A 27255-nucleotide genomic window follows, 5' to 3' on the forward strand; every position below is an offset into this window, starting at 1 on the left:
ATTACTAGGATATTGCTAATCTGCTAGGACAATGTTACGGCTTAAATAAATGCCTCTAAACCGAAGCTTAAACGAATACTGTATTACGAAGACACTAAGCTAAGGAGAAGGAAAAGGGGTCGCTAGGACCAATGTAAACAAATATATAGGTTAATTGCTAAGGCGCTAGTAGTAAGCGAGCCAATTGTAGGGTTGGTAGAATATAATAGTATTGCGGCAGAATTTGGCAGGTAACGCGCCCCAGCGCCGTTATAGACAAGAAGTAACTGATAGGCCCTTTTTATTCCTATATTTAGGAGGATAGAGTAATCTGGTAAAAGCTATCTAGCTATTTCCTATTAGCGTTTTGGCGGCTAATTAGCAACTAATTAAAGGTATATTAATGTTAATCTGTTAATTAGTAGTCCGTATACCGATTAGTAAGTAAAGAATAAGGACTCTGTCTATTTAAACTATAAAAAAAAGAAGCTATTTATATATAAGGTAGGTCCAGGCAACTAAGTTAAAGTAGGTAATAGAAACGGATAGTAAGACCTAGGGTACTAGGCATTAAAGATAGTAGTAAGATGGTAGTAAGACGGTGGTAATAAAACCTAATCTGGATCGATATAATCGCCCAATTGGTCTAAAAAGACTGATCCTCTTAACGAAGCCAAATAAGACGTATTTTATTAGTTGATAATTAACTACTTTATTCTAATTTAACTACTTATTATATTCTTAATTATTTTTATATTTCTATATTAAAATGAATCCCTTCTTACTTATAGAAGTTTCGCCTTATTATAATTTATATCTAAAGGCAACTCTAAATATTTATTCCGCATTTTAAATGCATTAAGTATTCGTTTTGCATTTCGTAGTCCTAACTTTGGGACCTAGGAGTCCTTCTATATAATCTTATACTCTTTGCCTTATAAAGTAAATCTTTCTTTAATAATGTCCTTAATCTTCTACTCTTTATTATCCTAAAGCTTTAGTGAATATAACGCAATACTTTTCTGTTGGTATGCTATATATTTGCTACTAGGCTAGATAATAATAGGTATTGTATCCGAAAATAAGTAGTCTTCCTTTTATTAGCTATTATACTACTAGGTGTTAAAGTCCTACCTAAGCTACTATCGCTACTTAAGTTATAGTAATCTTTAATAATCTTATTAAGGAAATCCTTACTCTCGGAGATTCTTAAATCCAAACTAGCAGCATCTTTAAAGTGGAGACAAGTGTGAGAATGTCTTTAAGGAAGTTTATTTTCTTCTAGTATAATTTAAAGAGGTAGGAATTTTTAATTCATTCTTAGATAAGGAGTTTTTGGAAAATGTATAGGTTTAGAAAAAACTAAGTTTAAAGTAGATAAAATAAAGAAAGCCTTTAGATTTTAATTAACAGATTCTAATAATAGATTTCTATTTTAAAATTACTTATAGTATATAGCAGTTTCGATAGCGGCTTAATTAGGAAGATTATAAGTAAGGTATATAAATTAAATTAAAAATAGAACTTAAAGTAAAACTTATATAACCTAAAAATAAATATAATATTGCTCTTATTCTAGGCAATACTTCTGCTTAATAATTAAATATAAAATTAATTCTCTTTTTATTACTGCTCTTGGTGAGGAGCTGTAATATATCTACCGTCCTAATACTTAAATACCCTCACCCTTGTCCCACTATTACTACCTAGACTCCTAGCTTCCGCTGCGATTTAAATAAAACCTAGTCGCCATTTTAGAAGCATGCGCCTTTATAACTACTTATAGCTTAACTTAAATCTACAGTTGTTAAACATCTTCATTAATCAGCCGTCTAGTCAGTAAATTGTCCTCTCGCTTAACTCTACAAATCAATATACTATAGGAAAGCTCGTTAAGAATTACTGGGTACGCCTGATTATCCTTACCGCTGCAACTTATAAGCTCTTACCGCTACTACTAACCCTAATTTAATTGTATTAATATCTAACTTTAGATTAAGTCGCTGCAGCCATTAAAGGCTTCTTTTAGCCTAAGATACTTTGGGATTTTCTTACTAAGAACCTTAACGGCGCTATCAAACCTACACCTGTCCTCTAAGTCATTAGCCTTTTCTTTGGTCTCTTTAGAATCGCATTTAAATAGCTACTAAAGTTTATTGCCGGTACCTTAATCTACCGATCTATTGAAGCACGCCTGATTATATTCCCTCTTAACGCTCTTACAGTAGTACTCTAATACTAGTTAACTAACGCGGCACTATACTATATAATTGGCATAGGTGTATATTTTTGGGCATATAGTGAAGACGAGGTAGGCTCCACTTAACGCTAGTTACTGAGAACTACCGCCGATACTATATATAGGTTGTCTGTAAAGAACCATGGACATTACCGAAGTCGATTACTCCCTAGAGGTGTATCTATGGTCCTAGAAAGCCAATAGTAAAAAGAGAGAGATAGAATACAGCTTTTAGAATAATATGACGAGTAGAACTTAAAATCTCTTACCAACTATAAATTAGGATATTATAATATTTATACTATTAAATTCGCCTTATCGATCTTTATAATTCTATAATATAAAATATCTTAATAGTTATCATTTATAAGATATCCAGAGTAATATATCCCTACGTAGTATAGGAGTTAGTTATTAGGATCTAACTATAAGCGGCTATTAAAATCCATATTAAACTCGTCGATATTAGAATTAATGATCCTCGGAGCTGATTCCTTAATTAGGCCTAGGTTATAGCTATGCACACCAAAGTAGTTAAAGGTCCCTATTAATAATCTAAATATTTACGCTAAATAATTTACCTTAGAAGCTTAGACCAAGAAATCGATTATACGGATATAAAAATATCCGCACCATCCACTAAGCTAATTTAGGACGGCAATTGTTTTCTTAGTCTGAGGGACTTTAGCAAGATTTGTAGAAAACCTAAACACCATTTATATAAGAAGACCTTATTAACTTTAACGAAATTAATCTACCCTCCCACAATACTTATTAATATAAAAATTACACCAAATTATAGAGAAAAGCCTACTCTATAAGTTATAAGATCTTTAGCTCCTTATACACGCGCGATATTAAGAGGAGTTTATTACCGCAGAGGCTCTAATTCCACTATCCTACTAAGGCACGCTTACGCCTACGCTACTAGCCCTCTTTATAACTAGTGGGTATTCCATCTACTATATACCTATTTAATTTATTTACTTTATAGCCCTTTATAGGTTATAGTATAGGCCCTAATAGAGTTATAAGCTCCGCGTCTGTATAGAGCTATAGAGCTTTGCGAGAGCTCTGTAGAATGAAGCTTAGGGGGAGACCTATATAAAGCTCTATATGGAGCTCTACTAAGGCTCTACAGAGGCTCTACATAAAGCTCCGTACGAAGCTCTATAAAAGCTTTGCTTAAAGCTCTGCTCGAAGCTCTGCTTAAGGCTCTACTTAAAGCTCTACTTAAGGCTCTACTTAAAGCCCTATATAGAGCTCTAAAGCTTTATTAACACGCAGCACTAATATACTAGAAAGGTTCTATAATTGCCTGTATAAACGCCCGTATAAACGTCTCTGTAATTAATCGCCCGTATAAACGTCTGCACGTCTATACGTCTATACGCCTACACGTAGCTCTATACGAAGCTTTGCATTAAGCTCTCCATAAAGCTCTACCTAAAGCTCTGCTTAAAGCTCTGCTTAAAGCTCCTTAAAGCCCTACTTAAAGCTCTACTTAAAGCTCTGCTTAAAGCTCTGCTTAAAGCTTAAAGCTCTACCTAAAGCTCTGCCTAAAGCCCTATATAGAGCCCCAAAGCTCTACTAACACACAGCACTAATATACTAGGAAGGTTCTACAATTGCCCATATAAACGCCCGTATAAACGCCTATATAATCGTCTCTATAAACGTCTCTATAATTGATCGCCCGTATAAAGGTCTATACGCCTATATAAAGGTCTGCACGAAGGTCTGTACAAAGGTCTACACGAAGGTATACACGAAGGTCTGCACGAAGGTCTACTAAGGCTCTGCACGAGGCTCTACGCGAGACTCTGCCTAAAGCTTACCCCCTAGTAGTAGCAGAGGCTCTCCAGGCTAAGGGAGGATATTTTTAAGAAAGGACCTAACTATAACACCTACTAGGTGTTATAATAGCTTTAAGTAGTAGATATATATATATCTGTATAGTTTTATTAATATTAGTAGACTATTTAATAGGATATAATACATTCTTAGATTTTTAATAACGCGTTTTTTAACTTTAACGAAATTAATGTTAGAACTGAGCAATAGTTGTATTATAAAATTTATACTATTTAGAAGCCCTAAGTCTTAAAAATAATGTATAAACTTTTAGTAATAATAAAGCGTTATGTAAATAAATAAATTAGATATCCGCAATCTCCGTTTTGTGGATTTTGTTTAGGATTTTAACAAAACTCGCCAAACGCCCTTAGACGTGATTTTGCAATTTGGAAGACGGCATAGGTTATTTCGACGCTAGCTAAAAAATCACATCTAAGCTCGCTAAGGTAACTAAATAATAATTATAAATATTTTTATTTATTACGTGATACCGCAACTTATATAGATACTAATATATTCTTACCAGTCCTCTTTTATTACGGAGCAATTATCTATCTCTTATAATGGCATCCGCTTAAAGATAAATAGCCAATCTAAGCCGCCTTTACGATTTAGGAGAGACCCATTATTATAGGACCTATGACTATTTTAAATGCAAACTAGAATTTCAGAATAAGTTACATATAGCAATTAATAGTAGATTTATATCTTATATCTTTAATAAATTGCTAAGACTAAGCTATAGGACTTAAAACGACTTTTTGGCCAAAGCTTCTCCTTTTAATCTGTGACCTATTGCAATATAATCTCTTAGAAATGGCTTATAGAAGGTTAAAATTTACAGAGAGGAGGATTCTCCCTAATGACTGCAAAAACTGTTCACCTCTATAGATATTACACTCCTTTAACACGTTTAGAATTCCTATCTACCTCTACCTAAATTTCGTCTATAGTAGTGAGCAAATTTCCTATAAAAGGGTTTTAGTTATTACTATCTGACTTAACTAAGCTCTCTAAATCCATCCCTTAAATATTATCTTTTCTATCTATAAATGCACCGTTTATACTATTAAGAGAGAGTATTTTAGCATCTTTTGCTATATAATCGTAATCTAATACAAGGTTAGTTTATAGCTATTAAAGATAAGAGAGGGTCTAATTGTCTATATCTATCCATTCTAGAGCTAAAGGATACTTAGGAAGAGCCAATCTAAGGCTAATAAGGGCTCTTAAAGTATTGTCCTCTTTCTCCCACTCCTATACCCTAGTTATTCGCTCTATTACTTGTCTTAATCTCTTTATAGCAACTTCTATTTCTTTAACAACTTTATTATTCTTATTTAACTTTTTCTTAAGTATTTAAAATCTACGTTAAGTTTATAGCCGAAAATTTTAAAACCGTAACTCGGTCCCAGACTGCTTATTTTGTAGAGATGTAATAGTAATACAATCTTAAATAAGCTCTTCTTTAAGTGTTTAAGTATAGAGATATATCTGATAACGACACACCTTAGGCTTAATAATAGGTTTAGAGGGGCTTTTGGCGTAATCTATGTTAGCTATAACTTAAGTAAGGTAAACCGGGTTGATAAAGGAAAATTCTGCGAAATCCTCGCTTATTTAAGGTAAATGTGATTAATTTATGGTATAGAGAGGGTTTAGTAAAGAAATTCGCTTATTTAAATAGAGGAATTACTATTGGTATAAATGTAGCTCAATCCTAGCCTTTTAAATTGCTTAGTGACTCTACCTATACGCTAGTCTAGCTTGCATTTTAACCGCGGGATATAAATAGTATGGGATTGTAGGGGCTTATTCCCCTTATTCCCCTAGGGGTTTATTCCCCTAGGGGCTTATTCCCCTAGGGGCTTATTCCCCTAAGGGCTTATTCCTTTAGGGGATCTTCTGCTTATTTTATCCGTATTATTTGCCGCTAGTTAGCCTTTTCCTAATATTTATCCTTACAGACCGAGGCCTTTCGCACTACCTGCCGTTATTATGGTTTCCTTAGAGAATTAATAGTAAACCTTCCCGGCTGTGCCTCTATCTCTCTCCGCTGACGATTATAAGATATAAGACTACTACGTAATACAAAATGTATTACGGCCTTTAATACACTAAGCTCTATACCTTACACTATACCTCGGCCTTTGAGCTAGACTTTTATAAGTATGGCTTAACCGCTAAACTATTCTCCTTTTCCTTATTCTTACCAAAACCCTTATTGCCGTCGCTAGTATTAATAATAATCTTTCCTCGGCTAAACAATAAGCCCTTCGCGCCTGTATAGAAGTAGAAAATATTAGCAGTACCATAGCATTTATGCCTTATTATATGGTATAGGGCGTTAATGAGCTAACCGCTAGTAGTGTTAAAAAGGGAGCGAATAGGCTCCTATTAGTGGTAAACCTTAGTGTTACCGCCATTAAGAACATTGTTCTATTTGTTATTAATATAATAACTTAGACTTATATATGTCTAATCACTCTCGCCATTAGTGGAAGTTTTTATGCCGCAGTCTAACTTAGGGATGAAATAGTTAAGATTCTAAACGGCACCATTCCTATAATTAGAGACGATATTATTAGTATTACTAGCACCTTTAAAAAGGATTTCAATAGCTTTATAAATAGTTTAAAGAGCATCCCTTTTGCGAATATTAACCTACTAACGCTAAATCTTAATACGGATATCAAGAAGTTAAAGAATTTAGCAATGCCTACCGACGTCTCTACAGGCCTATAGGATCTTAATAATTCTATTCCTACTTTTACCGACGTCCAAAACTTTACCGAAACCGTTATTAAATTTCTATTTAAAGAAGTGAAGAAGCTTATTAGCGAGACCTTAGGCAATTTTATATTTAATCGTTCCTCTCTACCTATCCCCTAAAAGGAGCTGCTTAGCTTCTACTTAGAAAACAACAGGATTAACGACTTCTTCGACGGTTTAGTAAAGTTGGAGATTATGGCCCGAAAGATCTTCATTGGCGTCGTTGTGGTTCTAGCCATCCTTGCATACATTCCTATAGCCTATAAAGGGATCCGATAATAGCGAATAATATAACAATAAGCCTAGCTTATTGGTTAAAGTAGGTACGACTTAATAAACGCTATCTATATAGCTTCTTGACCGCATATAGCGATATTTAGTATTAAGATTGCAAACCACCTTAGATCTACACGTTAGCAGACTCTCGTTAGATGGGTAGTAGCCTACGCGATATCGACCCTAGCACTTTTTATACTTTCCCTAGGGCTTACTAGACTTTCCGCCTGCTTATACCAATACATCCTCCTTAAGGTAATTAAAAAGGAGGTTTTAGTACTTATAAGCTAGGTCGCAGGCTTTACAGATAAGGTTGTTAGCTCCCTTAATAATGCTTCTAAGACCTAGGCTAATGGGGTAAATAATGCTATTAATACAATAAACGCCGATATTAATAAGAATATTTTCGGGTGAGTTAATATTACTACTATAGCCGTAAATTTAACTTTAAATGAGTTTGTGGACTAGATAACGGGTGCGCTTAACACTACCTTTAAAGGTACTATTCTCTATAACCCTATTATAGGCGTTCTAAACTACCTTATTCTACTTAAGCTTTAAGGCTTTTAGAAAGCCTTAATATAAGTCTTAGATAATATATATGTTAACTTCCCTATACTTATAAATAATACTTTCTTACTTAGTGCCGTAGCCAAAATTAGGAATAATTCTTCTTTAGCGAATCTCCTTACTGACCCGGGTAGCAGCACCGCGGATAACATTTCTGTCTTAGTTTTTGAGCTTACGAATAAACTTCGGAATAGCATCTATACAGAAGCGATTATTGTAAGCTGCCTTGTTCTAATTTAGGTCTTTATTGCGCTTATTAGCGTAGTCCGTGTTTATATACTCCTTTTTAGGCGTAAAAAAACCCGTATAGAAAGCGGTTAGGTATATATCGTTAATCCTATTACTAAAACCTTTTAAGGCCACGACTTCTAGCCTAATACCGCAGCACTGCCGTATAAATATCCTGTTAACAAAGCCGCACTAAATATAGTTTAACCCCGACCTTTCCTAACCTTTAAGCCAACTTCTAACGCCTATAGCTTGGAAGCTGAAAAGGTTGGCTAAGTTAGTGCGTATAACGTCGGCAATTTAGTAGCTTACCCTAGCTATCTACGGACGAGCAGCTATGGAGATCTTAGAGGAAACTCCCCTTTTAATAAAAAATCTGTAAATAATCCATTTTCTGACTAATTCTCTAGCATTTATTTGCCAATCCTCCCTAACCTTTTCTCTTTTGCTATATTCTTACCTCCATCCCGTATAGATTTGATATTTCTTAGTTTATTATTTGTATTTTGCTCTACATTTTGCGCGCAATATTGGATGATATCCCCTTAAACATTTAAAGTCCTTTAAAGCGTTCTTTACTAGATATTTTAACGATCTTTTATATCACGAGCGCGAGATATCTCCTTAAAATCGGTTTTTGCCAAGGTTGTTATACTGCCAGCTTCTTACTGGTTACTTATCCGTAAATAATATTAGCAGGGAGTTATGGGCTCCCTACGGATTATAAAGTGTTAGAGGCCGTAGAGTAGCCAAATTAAAAAAACCTCTTTTAGATAACTTTATGGAAGGAAGTTCTACAGAATGCCTAGCTAATAACTAGAAGCCAGGATCCCTATAACTGTAAAGTCTCTAACAAAATAAAATTATTTACTAAATAGATTAGTAGATATAAAGAAAAGACTTTATAATACTAAAAGGCATAATAATATTTCTTTAGAGGCCGCTAAATTTTGTCATAATAAGACGATTTAATTAGGTGAAGGTATTTTCAGAATAATGAGAGACTCTAGTAATCTTTACTAGGAAACTAGTTCCCAATATCTATTACCAATTCTAGATAGTATAAAAGAATAAAATATAGAGTAAAAGCGAGATATAACTTGTACTGGTAATTTAAGCTTAGCACTTCTTTAGCGCGTAAACCCTTCTTATAACGTGAATTTTCCTTTATCGTTGTGATATCATTGCTAATATTATAACTCTATACCTAAATCTCTTAAAGATACTCTTAATACATCTTTACTTAACTTCTAAGATTAGTAATCCTCGGTTACTTTATAAATATAACACTTATTTTATTAATGCCTTAATTTTAGAAAATATTTGCAGGCGCCTATCCCCCCTAGATATATCCTATTAAATTTTATAGGGGTCTGTTCCTAGACTAGGGCCTGTATATATATAGGAGCTATTAGGTATATAATATAAGGGCGCGCGATTACTTACTATAAAGGAAGGTAAAATCGACTAGAGAGAGCAGTGTTGGGCTTAGCTTGCTAAACATATTAGTTAATAAAGGCCTTTTTTAATCTGGTTTTACTAACTTTAATTTTAGAGGAGGCTTTAAATATTAATATTTTACCCTAGAATGTCTAGTTGATAACTAGAAGCCGAGATCCCTATAACTAGGAAATCTCTTCTAATAAAAAATATTTATTTACCAAACAGATTAGTAAATACTTAACTAAAGCGCATTAAGACCTATATTATAGCGTCGGGTTAAGTTTCTAAGCCATCCCTAAAGGAAAGAAATTACTCTAGGAGATTGCGCCGGCAGGCTCTAATACTCTTTACGTTACTATTGTAAAGCTTTAAGCTGAAAACGCTATTCTAAAGCATGATATTAAAAACGCTAAGAAAAGAGAAATACTATTATAGAAAGAAATAGTAATTGCGGAGAAAAGACTTTATAATACGGAAAGATATAATAGCATTCTTTCGGAGGTAGCTAAATTCTATTACGACAAGATAATTTAATTTGGCGAAGGCATTTCCAAGATAATAAGAAATGCTAGTAATCTACATTAGGAAACTACTTTTTAATATCCGTTGCCGGTTCTTAATAGTATAAAATAATAAAATAAAACGTATAAGTATAATACAACTATTTAAGCTCAGGTGCGCAGTTTCTTGGCTTATAGGCCCTCTTTATAACGTAAATTATCCTTTAGTATTATAATACCGTTGCTAATAGTATGACTCTATATCTATATACCTTACAGATACTCTTTATGTACCTATAATTGACTAATAAGAGTTAATAATCTAAGAGTTAATGCCTTAATTCTATAAAACTTTTAGTAATACTATGAATTTAAGCTAGTAGGTAAACGTACTAATTATATAATTCTTTGCGACTAGGCGCATCTTTAAAGTTAGGGTCTGGTATTTCTTGTTAAACTGCTTAAACTAAAGATACTAAACTTAACTTAGAGCAGATAGGTTGCTGGAAAATGCCTAGATAAATGTATATTGGATTTAGAAGCGACAAATTATCCGTTATATCCTATAGCTGCGGCATATCTAATAAGCCAAATATATTGAATTAGGACTAAGGAAGGTTAGGATTAGAAAGAAGCCCTATAAAGAATTGGTCGTCCTCAAGCGGTATAAAATGCGGCAGAGATGTATTTATATCCATTGTTGTAGGGAGCTAAGAGTTAATAATTGCTCCTGTAATTGACGTTATAGGAGAGCTGCAGGGGGTTTTTAGCATGGAAATTGTATCCTAAAGCAACATTTCCTGCCGTTTAGAGTCATTGGAAAGCTTAGGAAGTGCATTAGTTTTAAGAAAGGTCTCTAACTCTTTTATTCAGGCGGCGTCTTGAGGATCCATTTCGCAAGGAATTAAATCTTTAGCTTATAGAAGTGGGTTAAAAAGACGTAATTTATATAAAATGAGAAGGCACTAATAAAACCTCCTACGTTGCAGAAAATGCTTTCTATATTACCCCTGTTTTAGGTATACTCCTAGTGCTATTAAAAATCTTATCCCATACTTTATATAAAGTACTTATACGCGTCTTTAAATACGTTTATTATAGAACCTAGGGGCTTATATTTTACTATTGCTTTATATAAAGCACTGTACTTATACGCGTATTTAAACACGATAATGATAGGTTTAGAAACTTATATTTTATTATAAATATTCGCATCTTTTTAAATAAATCGTATTATTGCAATAGATGTTGCTAAAGTAAGCTATCGATTTATTTTCCAGTTGGTCACTAAATTGGAGATAGCCCCGCTGCTACCTAAGCAAGTATAAAACTATAAAGTGCTTAGAAGATTGTATTGTATAGATTAGCCTAGAGGTTAACCAAATACATCAAAACCTATTAGAATTAAAAAGAGCTATTTTACAGCCCGGTAAGTGAATTTTATACACGTTTAGAAATATATTAATATATCTAGATTACATTTAGCTCCCGGATACTATAATAGAAGAAAAGGAGTTAATAGATGCTCCAAATTCGGCTAAAGAGGCTTAGGAGTCGTATCGTCGGGGGTGTCTACTATTGTCCCCTAAGGTAAACGAGTTTAGAACATAGAATTTAATATAATTTAAGTTTTAACAGTAGAGAATTATACGGGTATTTTCTAAATTTAGTTAACTAAGCCTACCTTCTCACTTTAGAAGCAAGACTGTTAAGGTACCTATACTCTAAATTTAATTTCTATAATCTATAAGAACTATAAATATAGGTTTATTTTAGAGCAAATCAGCTAAACTAAAGACAATTATTATTTCCCTAATATGACTCCCCCAAGACTATATATACGCGGCGACGACAAAGAATCTCTTATTAGATCTCCTTAGTAAGGAGAAACGCCTAAAAGAGGATCTCTTCTAGCTTATCCAGCATGGACGCTAGGATTAAGAAGTGGAGGGTACTATGACGGGGTTCTACGGAGCTTATTTAGACTTCCTAACCCTAACGCACTTAGGCGTAACTTTAGATAAGAACAGTTAAGTTCCGCCTTATAATAGCTAAGCCCTACCCTATAATAGCTAAGCTCTGCCTTATAATAGCTAAGCTCCGCCTTATAATAGCCAAGCTCCGCCCTATAACAGCTAAGCTCTAAATTATAACAGCTAAGCTCTACCTTAAAATAGCTAAGCTCTAACTTATAACAGCTAGGCTCCGCCTTATAACAGCTAAGCTCCACTTTATAACAGCTAAGCTCTACCTTATAATAGCTAGGCTCCGCCTTATAACAGCTAGGCTCTACTTTATAATAGCTAAGCTTTACCTTATAGCAGCTAAGCTCCGCCTTATAGCAGCTAGGCTCTACCTTATAACAGCTAGACTCCGCCTTATATCTACCCAACCTCTTTGCTAGTAGACCTGTAGGAGGTTCCACCTTATAAGGCGCATTAGCAGAACTACCTATATTTAAAGCATTTAATCTAATTGTAACTAATTAACTAATATAAGTCAATTCGCAATCTAAAATCCCGCTAGACGCTACTGGAAGCTCTGAATTATAGTCTATATCTACAATAACTAGAGATTAGGGAAGGGGACGAAATCTTACTACCGTTAAAGATATTGACAATAAGATGGCAACTACTAATAGGCTAAGTAACTAATTGATAAGCCAAAATCTAGGATATATCTTATCCCTAGTAGAGCAAAATGTTCCTAAAGAAATTGTTCCCGAAGTCAGCCTGCCTTTTTAGCAGCAGCTACTTTAGCAGCAGCAGCCACTTTAGCAGCAGCAGCTTCCCCTAGGGCCACATTAACAGCCATATTAATAACCGCTTCAACAGCCGCTTTAATAGCCACTTTAACAGCTACTTTAATAACCACTTTAACAGCCACTTCAGCAGCTACTTCAGCAGCCACTTTAGTAGCCACTTCAGCAGCAGCAGCTTCCTTAGGGGCCACTTTAACAGCCATATTAATAACCGCTTTAATAGCCACATTAATAACCGCTTTAACAGCTACTTTAGCAGCCACTTTAACAGCTTCCTTAACAGCTTCCTTAAAGGCCACCTTAAGAAGAAGAACTATAGTACGTTATATGCTAATATGCACTTATAGATAACCTAGAACCTGTATTTAGGCCTAACCTCTATAGGCATAAATTTTATAGGGAGTGTTTTGTTCGCCTAAGCGTTACGGCACTTTTATAGGATAATAATATACCTTGTCTATTATATAGGCGTACTATGGATAAGGATCTTAATGTCTGGCCTATATATAAAAGATAGCTACTAGACGCTATTATAAGTTACCTAACTTCTAATTTAATCTACTAAGAACTTCAGTTATACTTATAACTTCTTATTTAAAAGAATAATATAAATATTCTAACCCCTATCTTATAAACGGTATTAGATAGGCTCCAATAATTAGGTTATCCATCTCTTCCTACTTAAGGTTTATACGATCTATTTTAAAACCGCAAAAACTTAATCTATAACGACTCTTTTAAAGATACGCGTCACTAGGAAGGTAAAATATCTTAGTTAATATCTAGGCACCCTATCCTAATTATATTAACATACTAGTACTAGAGGAGTCTAATAGTGATTAATTTAGTAATACCGGATATGTCTCCGCCTTCTCAATAGCCTCCACTTCCTTAACAGCCTCTACCTCCTTAACAGCCTCCGCCTCCTCTACTTCCTTAATAGCCTCCACCTCCTTAATAGCCCTAACCCCATTAATAGCCTCCACCCCACTAATAGCTTCCACCCTATTAGCAGCCTCCACCCTACTAATAGCCTCCACCCCACTAACAGCCTCCGCCTCTTTAGCAGCCTCTATTTCCTTAATAGCCTCCACCCCCTTAACAGCCTCTGCCCCCCTAACAGCCTCTGCCCCCCCAATAGCCTCTACCTCCATCTTATGGCGCACCTTATTAAGGTATCCCTCCTTAATAGCCTCCATCTAATTATGGCGCACCCCTAGAATAGGTACCTCCTCCTCCTTTAGGGATAGGACCTCCCTAAGGCGCCGATCTAATGTGGAGAGTATGTAATAATTGCTTTTTCGTATAGGACTAAAATATTTAGAGAGAGTTAATCTTAGTACAAACAAGAAGTGATAACGACTTATATTATTTATTCTTTAAGAATAACGGACGATAATAAGGGACGCTGATTTTTAATGTTGTTCCTACGGACATAATATTAGGAGGACTTAACATCGCACTAAACTTTATTTTATGGGCCCGCGAAGCACAGCGAATAATATATATAAATGTTGGAAACGCAGAAACCCTAAGAGAGATATAACGTAGTGGGGAAAATCCAGTAGTCCGAGGAGTTGGGTTCCTAAGAAGACGCCCTAGTATTACATTTGGAAGGGCTACCTGGACGTAGGTCAAAGTAGGGAATAGAGAAGAGTATGAATTCTTTATATTTAGTGACTATGTAAATACACTGCTCTGTTTAGATATAGTAGCTCGCTAATAAGTTATGAGTATATGTTATAATAGTGGACAGAGTATACTATCTGATTGGCCCCTAGATAGATAATAAGCCCATTTTAGGCAGAATATACGCTAGGTAAATACCTCCCCAGCCTAGGGCTTCCCTAGTCCCGCTAGGGGATACTTTAATCTAGCTAGGGGATACTTTAACCCAGCTGGAGGCTATTAAAATCCTAGAGGCTATTAAAATCCTAGAGGTTATTAAAATCCAACCTATTAAAATCCAGTCTATTAAAACCCAGCCTATTAAAATCCAGTCTATTAAAACCCAGCCTATTAAAATCCAGTCTATTAAAACCCAGCCTATTAAAATCTAGTCTATTAAAACCCAGCCTATTAAAATCTAACCTATTATAATCCAGCCTATTAGAATCCAGCTAGAGTATATTAAAATCTAACTAGGGGCTACTTTAATTAAGCACCCGCACCTGCACCTACACCTACGCCTACGCTTACGCCTATACCTACACCTACACCCCTACCTACACCCGTAGCACCACTAGCAGGTAATACAGTTATTTAAGGACTTCTTAATGCAATTACTATATACAACTCTGGACAAGCCGATCTATTTTTAGTTCTCCTCTAGAACGCAATTACTGGAATAAGTGATAATATTAGAAATCCAGCTCTAGATAAACTGCTTTCTTTAATTTATACGCACCGGCCTACAGATTAGGCGCTAGGCAATCTTCTTACTTTACTTGCTATAGCACGTAGAACATAAAATCGTTTACCTATAGCCATATATATGTAGATAGACAATAATACCGTATATAATAACGTGCGAAATATATGCTACTTAAACGAGCTCTAAATCTCCCTTTCTGCTACGTGATTGTAATATCCTTATCTAAGCAACTTATTAGCCCCATTTTGCCTGCTATATTAGTATTGGCCTTAGTATAAGCCACCAATAAGCTATTGAGAGCATTGAGAGCATTAGTTAGATTAAGTTCTTTTAACTTAAGTGAAATTTTAATTAAGTATAATCCGAGATACGCCCAAATCTTTTCGTGACCTATATTGGGGTGTGTCGAACTAGATAATAAAATAAGAACTCTATCTATTGAAGCTAGCTCTAGAAGCTCTCTATATATATAAGGTAGGTATAGGTAATAGAAACTAGTGGTAAGCAATACGGTGATAAGAGAATGGTGGAATAAACTAGTACAGTTAGAAAATTCTTATAGTTTATAGTAACGTAGATTACTAACTGGTGTCTCTTAAATCGATTCGACCAGTACGAAATTTCTTTAGTAGGTTATTTAAATTTAGGTCGAGCAATAATAGGGTTAAAGGATAGCCTGGGAATAATAGAAGCAAACTCTAATTAGTATGGGAGAGTGCCAATATAAATGAGAGATATAATTTAATGGAGTAAAGATTTACTTTATTAGAACATAGTATGCACCGTATTATAGAATAGGCAAAGGATAGAAAGAATATTTTAGTATAGTAATAAGAATTCCTCTAGTTATATTAAAATAAGCCCTAAATTCCCCTTCCCCGCTACACTATTATAATTTCCTTATCTAAGCAATTTATCAACCTCATTTTGCTTGTGATATTAATATCGGCCTTAGTAGAAGCCACGGATAAGCCATTAAGAATATCGAGAACATTAGCTAGATTAAGTTCTTTTAACCTAGGTAACATTTTAATTAGGTGTTTTCTAAGGTACTCCCAAATCTTTTTATTACCTATATTGGGGTAACTAAGCTAGAATAAACTAGTACTGTTAGCAATTCCTATAGCCTATAGTGGAGCGGATTACTAACTAATGTCTCTTAAATTGATATAATAAGTACGAGATTTAGCCTGGTGGATTATTTAAATTTAGATTAAGTAACAGCGGGGTTAAAGGGTGGCCTAAAAATAGTAGAAGTAAACTTAAATTAAGGTGTAAGAGGGCATAATAAAGTGCATGTCCTTTAGTAATAGTTTTCTTTAGCTTAGCTTTTAATTTCTTATAGTTGTTATATAGGTAAAGCTTTTCCAGGCGAGGGACAACCGTATTATAGACTATAGTAGTTACTTTTTTCCTAATCTTACTCCGGGACTCGGCCCGTTAGTTTTTTACTACTTTAACTTCCTTAAAGAAGCTCTAAAAGTATTAATAAAGAGCGGACCTATGCTTATATAAGGAATTCAAACTAATATTACGTTTGGAATTTTCTGCTATAAGATATAACTCCACGATACCGTCTATACTCTTTACTATATCTTTTATAGGTGTATAAGACTCTATATAACGTATAGCATCTTTAAGATACCTAAGAATTGCTAGTTTCCTAATCTTATATATGAGTTAAATTATCCGAAGCACACATCCATCTGCTTAATCTTTTGGATAATTATCCTACATTTTTAAAATACATAGTATTTGATGCTCTTTATAGCCCACAGCCACTGTGGAGGCCCGAAGGCAGCACATCTAACGGTCACTAGTAGTTGAAATCGGTGAGACTATATATATATTTAGAGAAAAGCCCTCGTCTATTATATATTTTCTCTTTCTTCCTAGTACCTAAGATCTATGGCCTGCTTTAAGCATACTTTCCCTACCTCCTAAGAATGGCCCTAACGCTTACTTAACGCAGTATTCGGACTTTAGGGTCTAGTAGTAGGTATTTATAAAGTCTATAGATATAACCGTTAATATTAGGGTATATGCATCCATAATAGTGTCGTTATCTAGAGTTAGTAGTTCTTTGGAACAATCTAGTAGTGGCATACTTAAGGATCTCGGTAAGGGGTATTTAGAACTACCGTCTAGGATAGAGTTTAATATCAGTGTATCTATAAGATGGAGGTCTATTATAGATTTAATGCCTAACCTACAAGTAGAAGAGGTATAGGATTGTTCTTTAAATAATGGAGAAAGCTTAGAGGACCCTTAGAGAGCGTCTATATTAGTAAATTATATACTAGGAACTCCGGCAGACAAGACTACTTTAGGAGGAGTTTTATAATCTTTTAGTTTAAACGCTTTCCTTAACTTACGCTTAAGAGTATCCGAGTCGGTTAATTTAGCTAAGTTAGGCATTTCTAAAAGCTGATCGTCGAATTCTATATCCGAGATTGTATTATTCTTACGTTTATTTATAGCTACTTAATTATGTCTGGGCCTTGTATCTGCTTTAAATAATAGAGAAAATTCCCGGTTTGGATTGCTGGGTAAGATAGACAAATCTTATACGTTAATATATGTATCCTCCGTATATTTTTTCGAGCAAAATTGGTAACTAACAGAAGCTTACTAGTCGCCTTTTAGTGTTAAGTTAATAGCCTTGGCGCAATTAGGACCTAGGTTTAGCCTAAAGTAGTATATATCTTCTAGAACTCTAATAACCTGCCCGGGTTCTTAATAGATAATAGTGAAATTAATACTCTATTTTAGCAATTATAATAGGGTAATAAGAGGAGCTAAATGGCGGATAAATTAAGTATAAGACTTAATGCTATAAAAGGTCTCTTTTAGCTTAGATTTAAGGAGACGGGAATAGTATAGGGGTATAATAATCTATACTTTTAGGGAGCTAGTATAGAGGAGATTAATAGAGCTAAGACCGGCATCTTTAATATGCATACTAAACGGCGATATTGTTCGGCTGATATACGCATAGGGGTAGTGTATGCCTTCTAGCTTCTGGGCTGTTTGCATTAAGCGGTTATTATATTAAAGAGGTATTAGAGGTAAGCTAATTAAGGCTTATGTCTCTAGGTCTTTTGCGTTAAATATATAGTAGTCTATATTAATAGGCAATCCTCCAATTAATTCGGTTAGCTAATCTCCTTAAGACTGCGCGGTCGGTAACGAAGGTAGATCTTTATATAGAGTAGGCGCCTTTATATCCGGTATAAGAGGATTTTTATAGGGCCTACCTTGGCCTACCTAATAGACTATAGAGTTTAGAGACTTTTTTAAGAGGTTGTTATGGTAAAGCTGGAATATAGTGCTTTCGAAATCCACTAATAGGAAACTTTTATGCGCTCTGCTAAAGTCGAATAGTTCTATAGGCACTTTAATCTAGATAAATCCGTCCTTGCAAACCTTATCTATAAGAATAAAGCGAAAGGTATAAGGAAGGTTTTGCAACTCTTTAACAGTAAGTTGGTTACAGTTGCTAGTGGAAAGTTTAATTAAGTCTGGATATTAAACCCTCTAAATACATAGATAGGTAGACGCTGAACCTAATATTCTTTTACCACATCTTTTACGCGGCTTAGGATTTCCCGTGTATTTATTAAAATACGTAAAAAATATTCTCTAGGCCCTTCTAAACCTTGTCCTATTTAACCCCTATATTAATTAGAACATCCTTATTTTCGTAAATATAATAAAGGTTATCGGTACAGAATGCCTTTACCTATTCCTAAATTTAGTTAGATGTGGTTAAAGCTATATATCTTTAACGTACTAGGAGGTCTTTAGTAGCCCTTTTAATTTTGCTAAACTCTCGGTTAATAATAGAGCTTCGCGCCATATCTAGTATTGTATATCTTTTTCGTTATTCCACTCCTAGCTAATTGTAGCGGTCTATTTATTAGTATACTGCTAGCTTTAAATTTTATTTCTAGACTATAGAACATGTTACATTTAACGCGTCGCATACTTCTTAACCGCGCCGTATAGTAAGAACCTATTATTAGGAAGAATAACCCACTATAAACGTTCGGTTATTAGAAAACCATAGTAGCATAGTAGGTTCGCTTATATGAACTTAAGCCTATAATAGGGTATATTACGCGGCCAAATCTAGATTTTAATACGCTATATATAGCTGACGTTTAAGAACCCAATTAGTGTCTACTATAAAACGCTAGGTCGCTAGTCAACTATAAATATAGCAGTTAGCTTAATTTAATGACAAGTGAAGATAATATAATTGTCGCCGGCAGCTCCGTATTTTAGAACTCGGAGTATTCCCTAGTCGCGGTTAGTATAACCTTAGCGTTTCTATACGCTAACTAACGCTTTAACCTCCTGGCAGGATTAAAATAGTTCACCCTACGCTATAACAGAACCTGCACTAACGGTTCTGGTAGTATTGAGATCGCTAAAATAGGATGTAGGTAGCTAGGTTTTAAATTAAGCGGTCTCTAGGGATCTATATAAATATTACCCTATTAACTAAACTTAAAATAACCTATTTTTAAACTATATGGGCATTTCCCGTTAGCATTACTAAACTTAAAGTGTATCTTAAAGCCTATACCAAAGGATCTTCCGCAATTCTTACTTTATAACTTTGTTATTGGTTCGGCTAAGGACCTAAGGTTTATATTAACAAGTTATTACTTAAGCTAGTGGGAATAATTAAAGAAGAGTTTCTGCTCCCCTAGCGAGAGGTATCCTACTCTAAGTGGGATAAAGCAGCAAAATGCTAGGAAGGTTAATGCACTTGAACGGACTATATGCGCTTATTGGGCCCAAAAATATATAGACCATTTATAACCGATTAGTCCTACTAGTATCGCCTTAATTATAACTTATTACTTAATTACGAATAGTCCTATAAGTCCTAGATAGAAAGGTTTACCAAGAGTCTACCCGCTAAGTTTATAGATAACTAGTTAACCCTAGTAGAATATAATAAAGTATAAGATGCAATAACCAGAGCTAGCGATTGCTAAACGGTGGCAGATACTTAAGTCCGATTTTAGTCTTAAGACCGTTATCTTTTACTATAACGTAAACCCTAAAATAGGTAAACTCCTAGGCTATTTAGATTGGCAGATAAGCTTTCTAAAAATAACTCTTAGCTACCTTATCCTCCTATTATACCTTAGCGTAGTTAGGCGGTTCTTAATATATAGATACTCTACAATATCCAACTCTAATAGATCGCGGTTTAGCCAAGCTATACGTATTCTTAAACTTACGTCCTTTATTTAGATTTTATAGCTATCGCACCTTATTGGGTGGCACTGTCCAATAACCTACAATATTAAGAGTGAAATAGATACTTTAGCATTATTAAAAGAGCAGGATATAAAGGGTTCCTTTGACCTTTTAACCAGTATGCTTATATTTCCTCCTAACCTTAAGCTATAATAACCAAGACGTAGAAATAGCCTACTTAAACTAGCCGAGACTTATAATATTCTCATTTTCTTATAATTTAGTGGTATTCCTAGGAGATAGTAGCATTGAGAAAAATATCCCCTTCGCAATGGCTTAGTTTAAGTTAAATCTTATATACACAAAATAGCCTTGCGAGAGCACTATCTGGAGATTTTACTTATTGGGATGGAATAGTATAAGACTTAAAGGAATAGCTCTCTATTAATAATACTATCCTCTTTTAGCGAGTAAGAAATGAATATTAACCCGAACTTAGTAGAAGGCACTTTTTAATTTTTCTTAAATAAAATGCTCTAAACGGCAAGAATTCGGATATAGCCTAATACTTATATATTATATCACCTGGATTACGCAGCTCTAAAGCTAAAATCTACCAATCCCACTATGTTACACGATAGAATTGTAGTTCGTGCCCGATAATTTTACCTTTAAGCTAAATTAAGGCGTTAAACCCCGTAACCCCTTGCCACCCTTAGGCGTATTACCCCTATTACCGCCCTTACCCCCTACTTATTACCCTAACCTATAAAACCACCACATTAGCTATTAAAGCGCTTACCCTTTGGGTCCTTAAAAGTCGACCTAGTCGGCACTATAGAGAAAGGGTATAAATACTTACGCCAGCCTCTTCTTTACTACCCCTATTCGCGACTTACCTATTCCCATTTTAACGCCGTAACTCTCTTAGCCTAAACTATAGACCTTTTTCCTTATTTTATTCTTTTAGCGTATATCTTCACTCCTCCATCTTATACGCTCTAGTTGCTCTTAACCGCTCCTTAGCTACTTCGCTGCCCTCTATCGCCATTCTACTTATAATCGTCGTACTTCTCCCCCTATAGCCCTACGCCACTCCATTACCTTTCTCCGCTTCCTTTTTATTACTTAAGCCCTTGCCCTCCTTTTAGCATATTACTACCCACAGTTAGGCCTATAAGATAATAATATAGGTTTAAAGACAGAAACCCTAATAAAAGAGGGTTAAGTACGTAGGGGATTATTATAAAAATCTTATTAAAAAGCTAGCACTATAAGGTCTAGTTAAAGCGGAGCCTATAAATACTACTAAGGCCATTATAAGCGAAGTATAGAAGAAATAGAAGCTGTAAGTTAAGTGCTTATTATCCTATAAATCCTACTTATTAGTAATTAGATATTGCAGAGAGATTAACTAAAGCTTTATTAACTTTCTAAAATCTTTAACCACAGAACATTATATAGTGTTCTTTAGATGGGTTTTAGATTTCTTCCCTTACGTGTGGAAGAAATCTAGTCTCCACTAGTACTAGAGAGTGCTTAAGATACTGTTTAAAGAATATATAAATAGCTAGATAGAAGAAGACGTAATAAAGGGCGTAAACAACGTATAGATTCCCTCTACGAAGACTAAAGGCGTTATTACTAACATAAGTGCTATAGTATATTAAAATCCTAAGAAAGGAGTACAATCTTAATATATCTAGGGGTCTAAATAATAAATAAATGAATAAATTAACTACTTATTGCATCGTATTTATAAGAGAGCCGATTTATTGCGATATAAATAAATAATCGCGATATTGTATATAGAGGCTATATCACCGGTCTTGGAATGGTGTTATAGCAATTTGCTGTAGTCGATATTGTTTTTAAGTCCCCTCCTCTTATTACTTGCTATCTACTCTTGCGTATATATTTAAATAAGCGGCGTATAATTAATACTATATATACACCTTAGTATCCTTTTACTATACTATAAGGCTTTAAGTTTCCTATATATATTTATAAGGATTTTAAAATATTTAATTATTATTACTGCTTATAAATAAATATATCGTTAAGAACTAATGGATGAAATTATTATTAGGACCTCTGGATATATCTGTACGGGATAAACTAGTATTATCAGTTAACGACCTTCTTTAAGTATTACCCTTCACTTACTTAACTGGCTATAGTCTGTCCTACTTAAAGTAGTGTCTATGCGTCTGATATAATCCTAGATCTTAACCGCGGTTAGTAAGTAGTTATAATAGAATGTATAGAGTTAGGTGTTCTAATTGTAAATAGTAGAGGTTTAACTTTAGAAATGCACGGAGTACTCGCGTAGCTTGCATTTCATTATAGAGAAACAGAGATCTTGCTTAAAGAAAATCTCCTACTAACGCTTAGCGCTTTTCCCACAAGTGACTATTTATTAAAAGAAAATCGGCAGTTAAAAATTATTATTAAGCTCTTTTAAGAGATATTTTCTTCAAGGTTATATTTTCTCCTTAATACAATTAGGACCCCTTTAATTATAGACATAGTAACGGTAGTAACCCCCGCCGTGGCAGCTTTAAGTCTTATAGCTCTATTCTTGGTAACAAGAACGGCAGGTTTTACTCCTAGATGGTCCCCTTAGGCCTCTTAGTTAAAACCACTTTCCTTATAAGCTACTTTAATAATAACTTCAACTAAATTTCTCCCTCCTTCTGTTATATAATCGCCTATCTGCTTATCCATAAACCGCTAAGTAACATTACTATCTGTAGCGGTAGCAATTCGCACTTTCTTCTCTTCTATAATAGCAGCCCTGGTGCTACTAAGAGTATCTTATACAGCTATACCTGTTAAATCTCTATTCCTTAATAGTATAAGGAGCTTAGCGATAACTAGACATTTTAGTTAGATACGCCTGCAAATTAACATTATATGTGGCTACGCACCATCATTTGGAATTATAACGCTTTAATCCCCCTCCTTAAGTAGTATCTAAAATACGTCTTGTTGATTAAGTAGTAGATTGGTGTTATATACTATAACCTAGTTTATAAGACCATTAATAGAGCACTAAAAGAAGACACGCAGTATTATCTTATGGTGTAATTCCTAAGTAAAATCCTATTGGCCGCCTTTGTAGGAATAGGCGCATGACCGCTCTAAGCCGTAGTAGCGCTTAGATTCTAAGCTTTAAGCGCTGATTACAGTTAACTAGAAAGACTTATTCGTTTAGCTTTATAATCTCATATCTCTAGTAAGTCGCCATTGATATCGTAAATATTATCAGACTTTTAATCTATATCTATTGTATTAACTAATAGTAATATACGGTTTAAGTGTCGGACGGACAAGTCACTAAGAAGAACTCTATCGATTAAAGCTAGCTCTAGAAGCTCTCTATATATATATTACGGTACCGTTACAGACCCTAGTCAGGGGCTCGCTTAGAGACTTGGCGCCTGTATATAGACGTGTCCTTTCCTTAACCTTCTCTGCTCCTTAGCTTAGTATCTTCGTAATACAGCATTCTACAAGCTTCGGTTCAGAGGCATTTGTATAAGCCATAACATTATACTAAGCTCACCCACCTAGGGGGACTTCATTTGTTTAGAGCTCCCTCTTTACCTCGCCTAGGAAGGCCTGGATAATCTCCCACCCCTATTCCGCGTATTCTAAGAGGACACGCGTTAAACACCCCTAGCTGCGCGTTGTTAACGCGTTAAGTCGCTATTATTAAACCGGGAGCCGGTATTTAAGCAGCTAGAAGGTTTTTTATAGTTACGATCAATAGCTAAGGACACGATGGCTTGCAGCCTACTACTACCCTATTAGATTAAGCGCGGCTCTCTAGAACCCTCTTAACCTTTTCGACTAATATGGAGTTATATAAGCTGTAGAGACGACCTCGGTTAAGACTTAGCCTAACGCTATAAGGAATGAAATTAGTAATTCTGTTACTAAGCCTAGAACTAATCCTATAGTATTGGCCAAGATAAGCCGAGATATAACCCGAGCCGTGCTATTAGGCGGTAAGTGTATATTATCCGCGAAGTCCTTTAGTATATATTAGGTTCGGGCTAATAGCTAAGACAAGCTAACTTATAACCCGCGCTATGTTATTAGGCGGTAGGTGCATATTGTCCGCGAAGTCCTCTAGAACAAATTCTACCCGTTATCCTCTGGCTACTACGCTGCGATAACCACCCTAATTAATACTGAGCCGTATAAGGAGAGACGAAATTAACTAGGAAGGACTTACTAGCACTATACTATTACCCTAAACCTCTAAACCTGATTACCGACTATACTAATATACCTACAGTCTGATTGACTAATAATTGCGCTAATATGCCTGCGATCCGAAGGCGATCTAAATACAATTCGAATGCGGCCTAAATGTGATTTAAAAGCAAACCTAATAACCTATTGCGCCAATATGCCTATAACACGACTCTCCGACTTGTCTATAAACGCCCTTATAGACACCCATCGAGTTCTCATTAATAACCACTATACGCGATTAACCCGAACCTTACTATCGACCTAGGTAGTCCCTTAATCTTACGGCCGAATATATCTACATCCTATATATAGGGGTACTAGGAACCTAGGGGAGAATTTAAGTAATTTATGGCACTCTTAATCAGGAGAATAGATTAGGAGAATTATTCTAATTTATAGCACTCTCTAATAGCTCTGTAGATGAGCCTATTTATCTCTACGACCTTATACAAACTATTAACGCTTTTCTCTTAATAGCTATTTATACGACCTTTATAAATAAGACAGCTCGCCATTATAAAAGCATGTCCTGCTATTTATTAACTACTCTTAAATATTAAAGCACACCCTTTCTTTAATACCTTTAAATATTAACAACGTCTCGAACTATAACTTTAACAACGACCGTATAAGTTCATTGACAATCAACTGCCTCCCTAACCGATTTAATTGTCTTCTTCTCCACCTACGGTGATCCTTTTCAACTAACACTAAGCTACGCATACTAAGGAACGACTATAGTTAATACTAAGTTATATAAGCTTTACCTTAAGCATTTATACACTCTAATAACGAGGTTAATACTAAGCTATATAAGCTTCGATAACGAAATCGATTTGGACGAACTAGATAATAATCGCGCCGTTACGCCTGTGATCCGAATGCGATTTAAACACAATTTAAATGCAAACCGATTAACTAATCGTGCCGTTATGCCTGCAATTAATTGACCAATAATAGCGCCGATACGCCTGCTATCTACTATCGGACGCTAGCACCGTACTACTACCGAATAGACAAGAGCTCGTGCCGATACGCATGCGAGCTATATTTCTTTTTTCTATGGCTTAGGGCGCGCCATATTAGAGGGGGTAGTAGAGCTTAGACAAGCTCTCGCGCCGATATAACCGCCTGCGACCTAAATAGACAATAACTATACCGCTGCGCCTATAGTTGACCGAACGATCGTGCTGTTACACCAGCGATCTATTAACTAATAATAGCGCCAATATACCTGCTATCTTAACCTAATAACGACTGTGCTGCTACGCCTATAGTACGACTAAATAATAGCGCTAATACGCCTGCTATTATAACCAGACAATGATTATGCCGATATCCCTGTAATTTATTAACTAACCAATCGTGCTAATATACTTGCAATCCACTAACAGACCGATTGTGCCGTTATGCCTATAATCCACTAACCGAATGATCGTGCTGATGTGCCTATAATCTACCGACCGACTGATAGACGAGCTCCGAATACTTAACCTACTATCACGATCCGACGCTTGCACCGTACTGCTACCCAATTAATAAGCTCTCGTGCCGATACGCCTGCGAGCCGAACCCCATTGCTAGTACTGTACTACTACCCGAATAGATAATAATTGTGCTGTTACGCCTGCAATCTAAATACAATTTGAATGCTACCCGAATGTAATTTAAATGCAAACCTAACTAAATAATTGTGCTGATATGCCTATAGTCTACCTAACTAACCGATAGACGAGCTCTATATTTGACCTACTATTACTATCTAACGCTAGCACCGTACTGCCACTCGACCTCTATTACTTTACCTATAGCTAACCAACACCTTACTGCCTTACTCGCAGCACTATGATTGACTCTAGCTGCTCTGCCTGCAGCTAATACTAATTTAACCTCCGCTGCTCCGCCTGCGGCGAACCATCTTCTGCTGCCTTGCTTGTAGTACTATAATAGACTATTGCTACTCTGCCTATAGTCTACAACCGACTTCTACTACCCTACCTACAGTAACAACTATATATAAGGGAGAGCTTTACCCCTTAGAATACGACCCCGCCGCTAGCACCGTACTGCTACCCGAATTAATAAGCTTCGCGCCGATACGCCTGTGGAACTACGACCTATTAATAGACGAGCTCTATACTTAACCTACTATTACCACCTAACGCTGGCACCGTACTACTATAAGAATTAACACCTCGCTGCTCTACCTACAGCTAATTAATTAAACGATTACGCTGATACGCCTATAATCCAAATACGATTTAAATATAACCTAAACGTAATTTAAATATATACCCGACTAACTAATCGTGCCAATATACCTGCGATCTACTGGCCAACTAATAAATTAAGCTCCGAATGTTTGACCTACTATTACTACCTAACGCTAATACCGTACTACTACCTAACTAGATAATACCTTGCTGCTCTACCTATAGCTAACTAACTAGACAATAATAGCGCTAATACGCCTGCTATTATAACCTAATAACGACTATGCTGCTACGCCTACAGTCTAACCGACAGACCGATCGTGCTATTACGCCTATAATCCGCCTGCGACCCAAATACGATTCGAATGCTACCCGAACGTAATTTAAATGCAAACCCGACCGAATAATAGCGCTAATATGCCTGCTATTATAATAGACCCTTGCTGCTCTACCTGCAGCCGACTAACCCTCGCTACTTTATCAGCAGCTAGCCAACCCTTGCTGCTCTACCTACAGCCAACCGACTTTTGCTACTCCGCCTGCGGTAACACCTGTATATA

The 27255-nt window shown here is 35.5% G+C and overlaps 1 protein-coding gene across 1 annotated transcript; it reads right to left on the reverse strand.

The window, feature by feature from the left end:
* Nucleotides 1–13464: 13464 nt before the first annotated feature.
* K441DRAFT_674763 (uncharacterized protein) lies at nucleotides 13465–13779 on the reverse strand (the record flags this gene model as incomplete). The annotated part of the gene is made up of 1 exon (XM_067650791.1): nucleotides 13465–13779. One exon carries the CDS (start codon nucleotides 13777–13779, stop codon nucleotides 13465–13467), a length of 315 nt encoding a protein of 104 aa, XP_067507628.1.
* Nucleotides 13780–27255: the final 13476 nt, after the last annotated feature.

This window comes from Cenococcum geophilum (genome assembly GCF_001692895.1).
Source record: "Cenococcum geophilum 1.58 unplaced genomic scaffold K441scaffold_8, whole genome shotgun sequence".
NCBI lineage: Eukaryota > Fungi > Ascomycota > Dothideomycetes > Gloniales > Gloniaceae > Cenococcum > Cenococcum geophilum.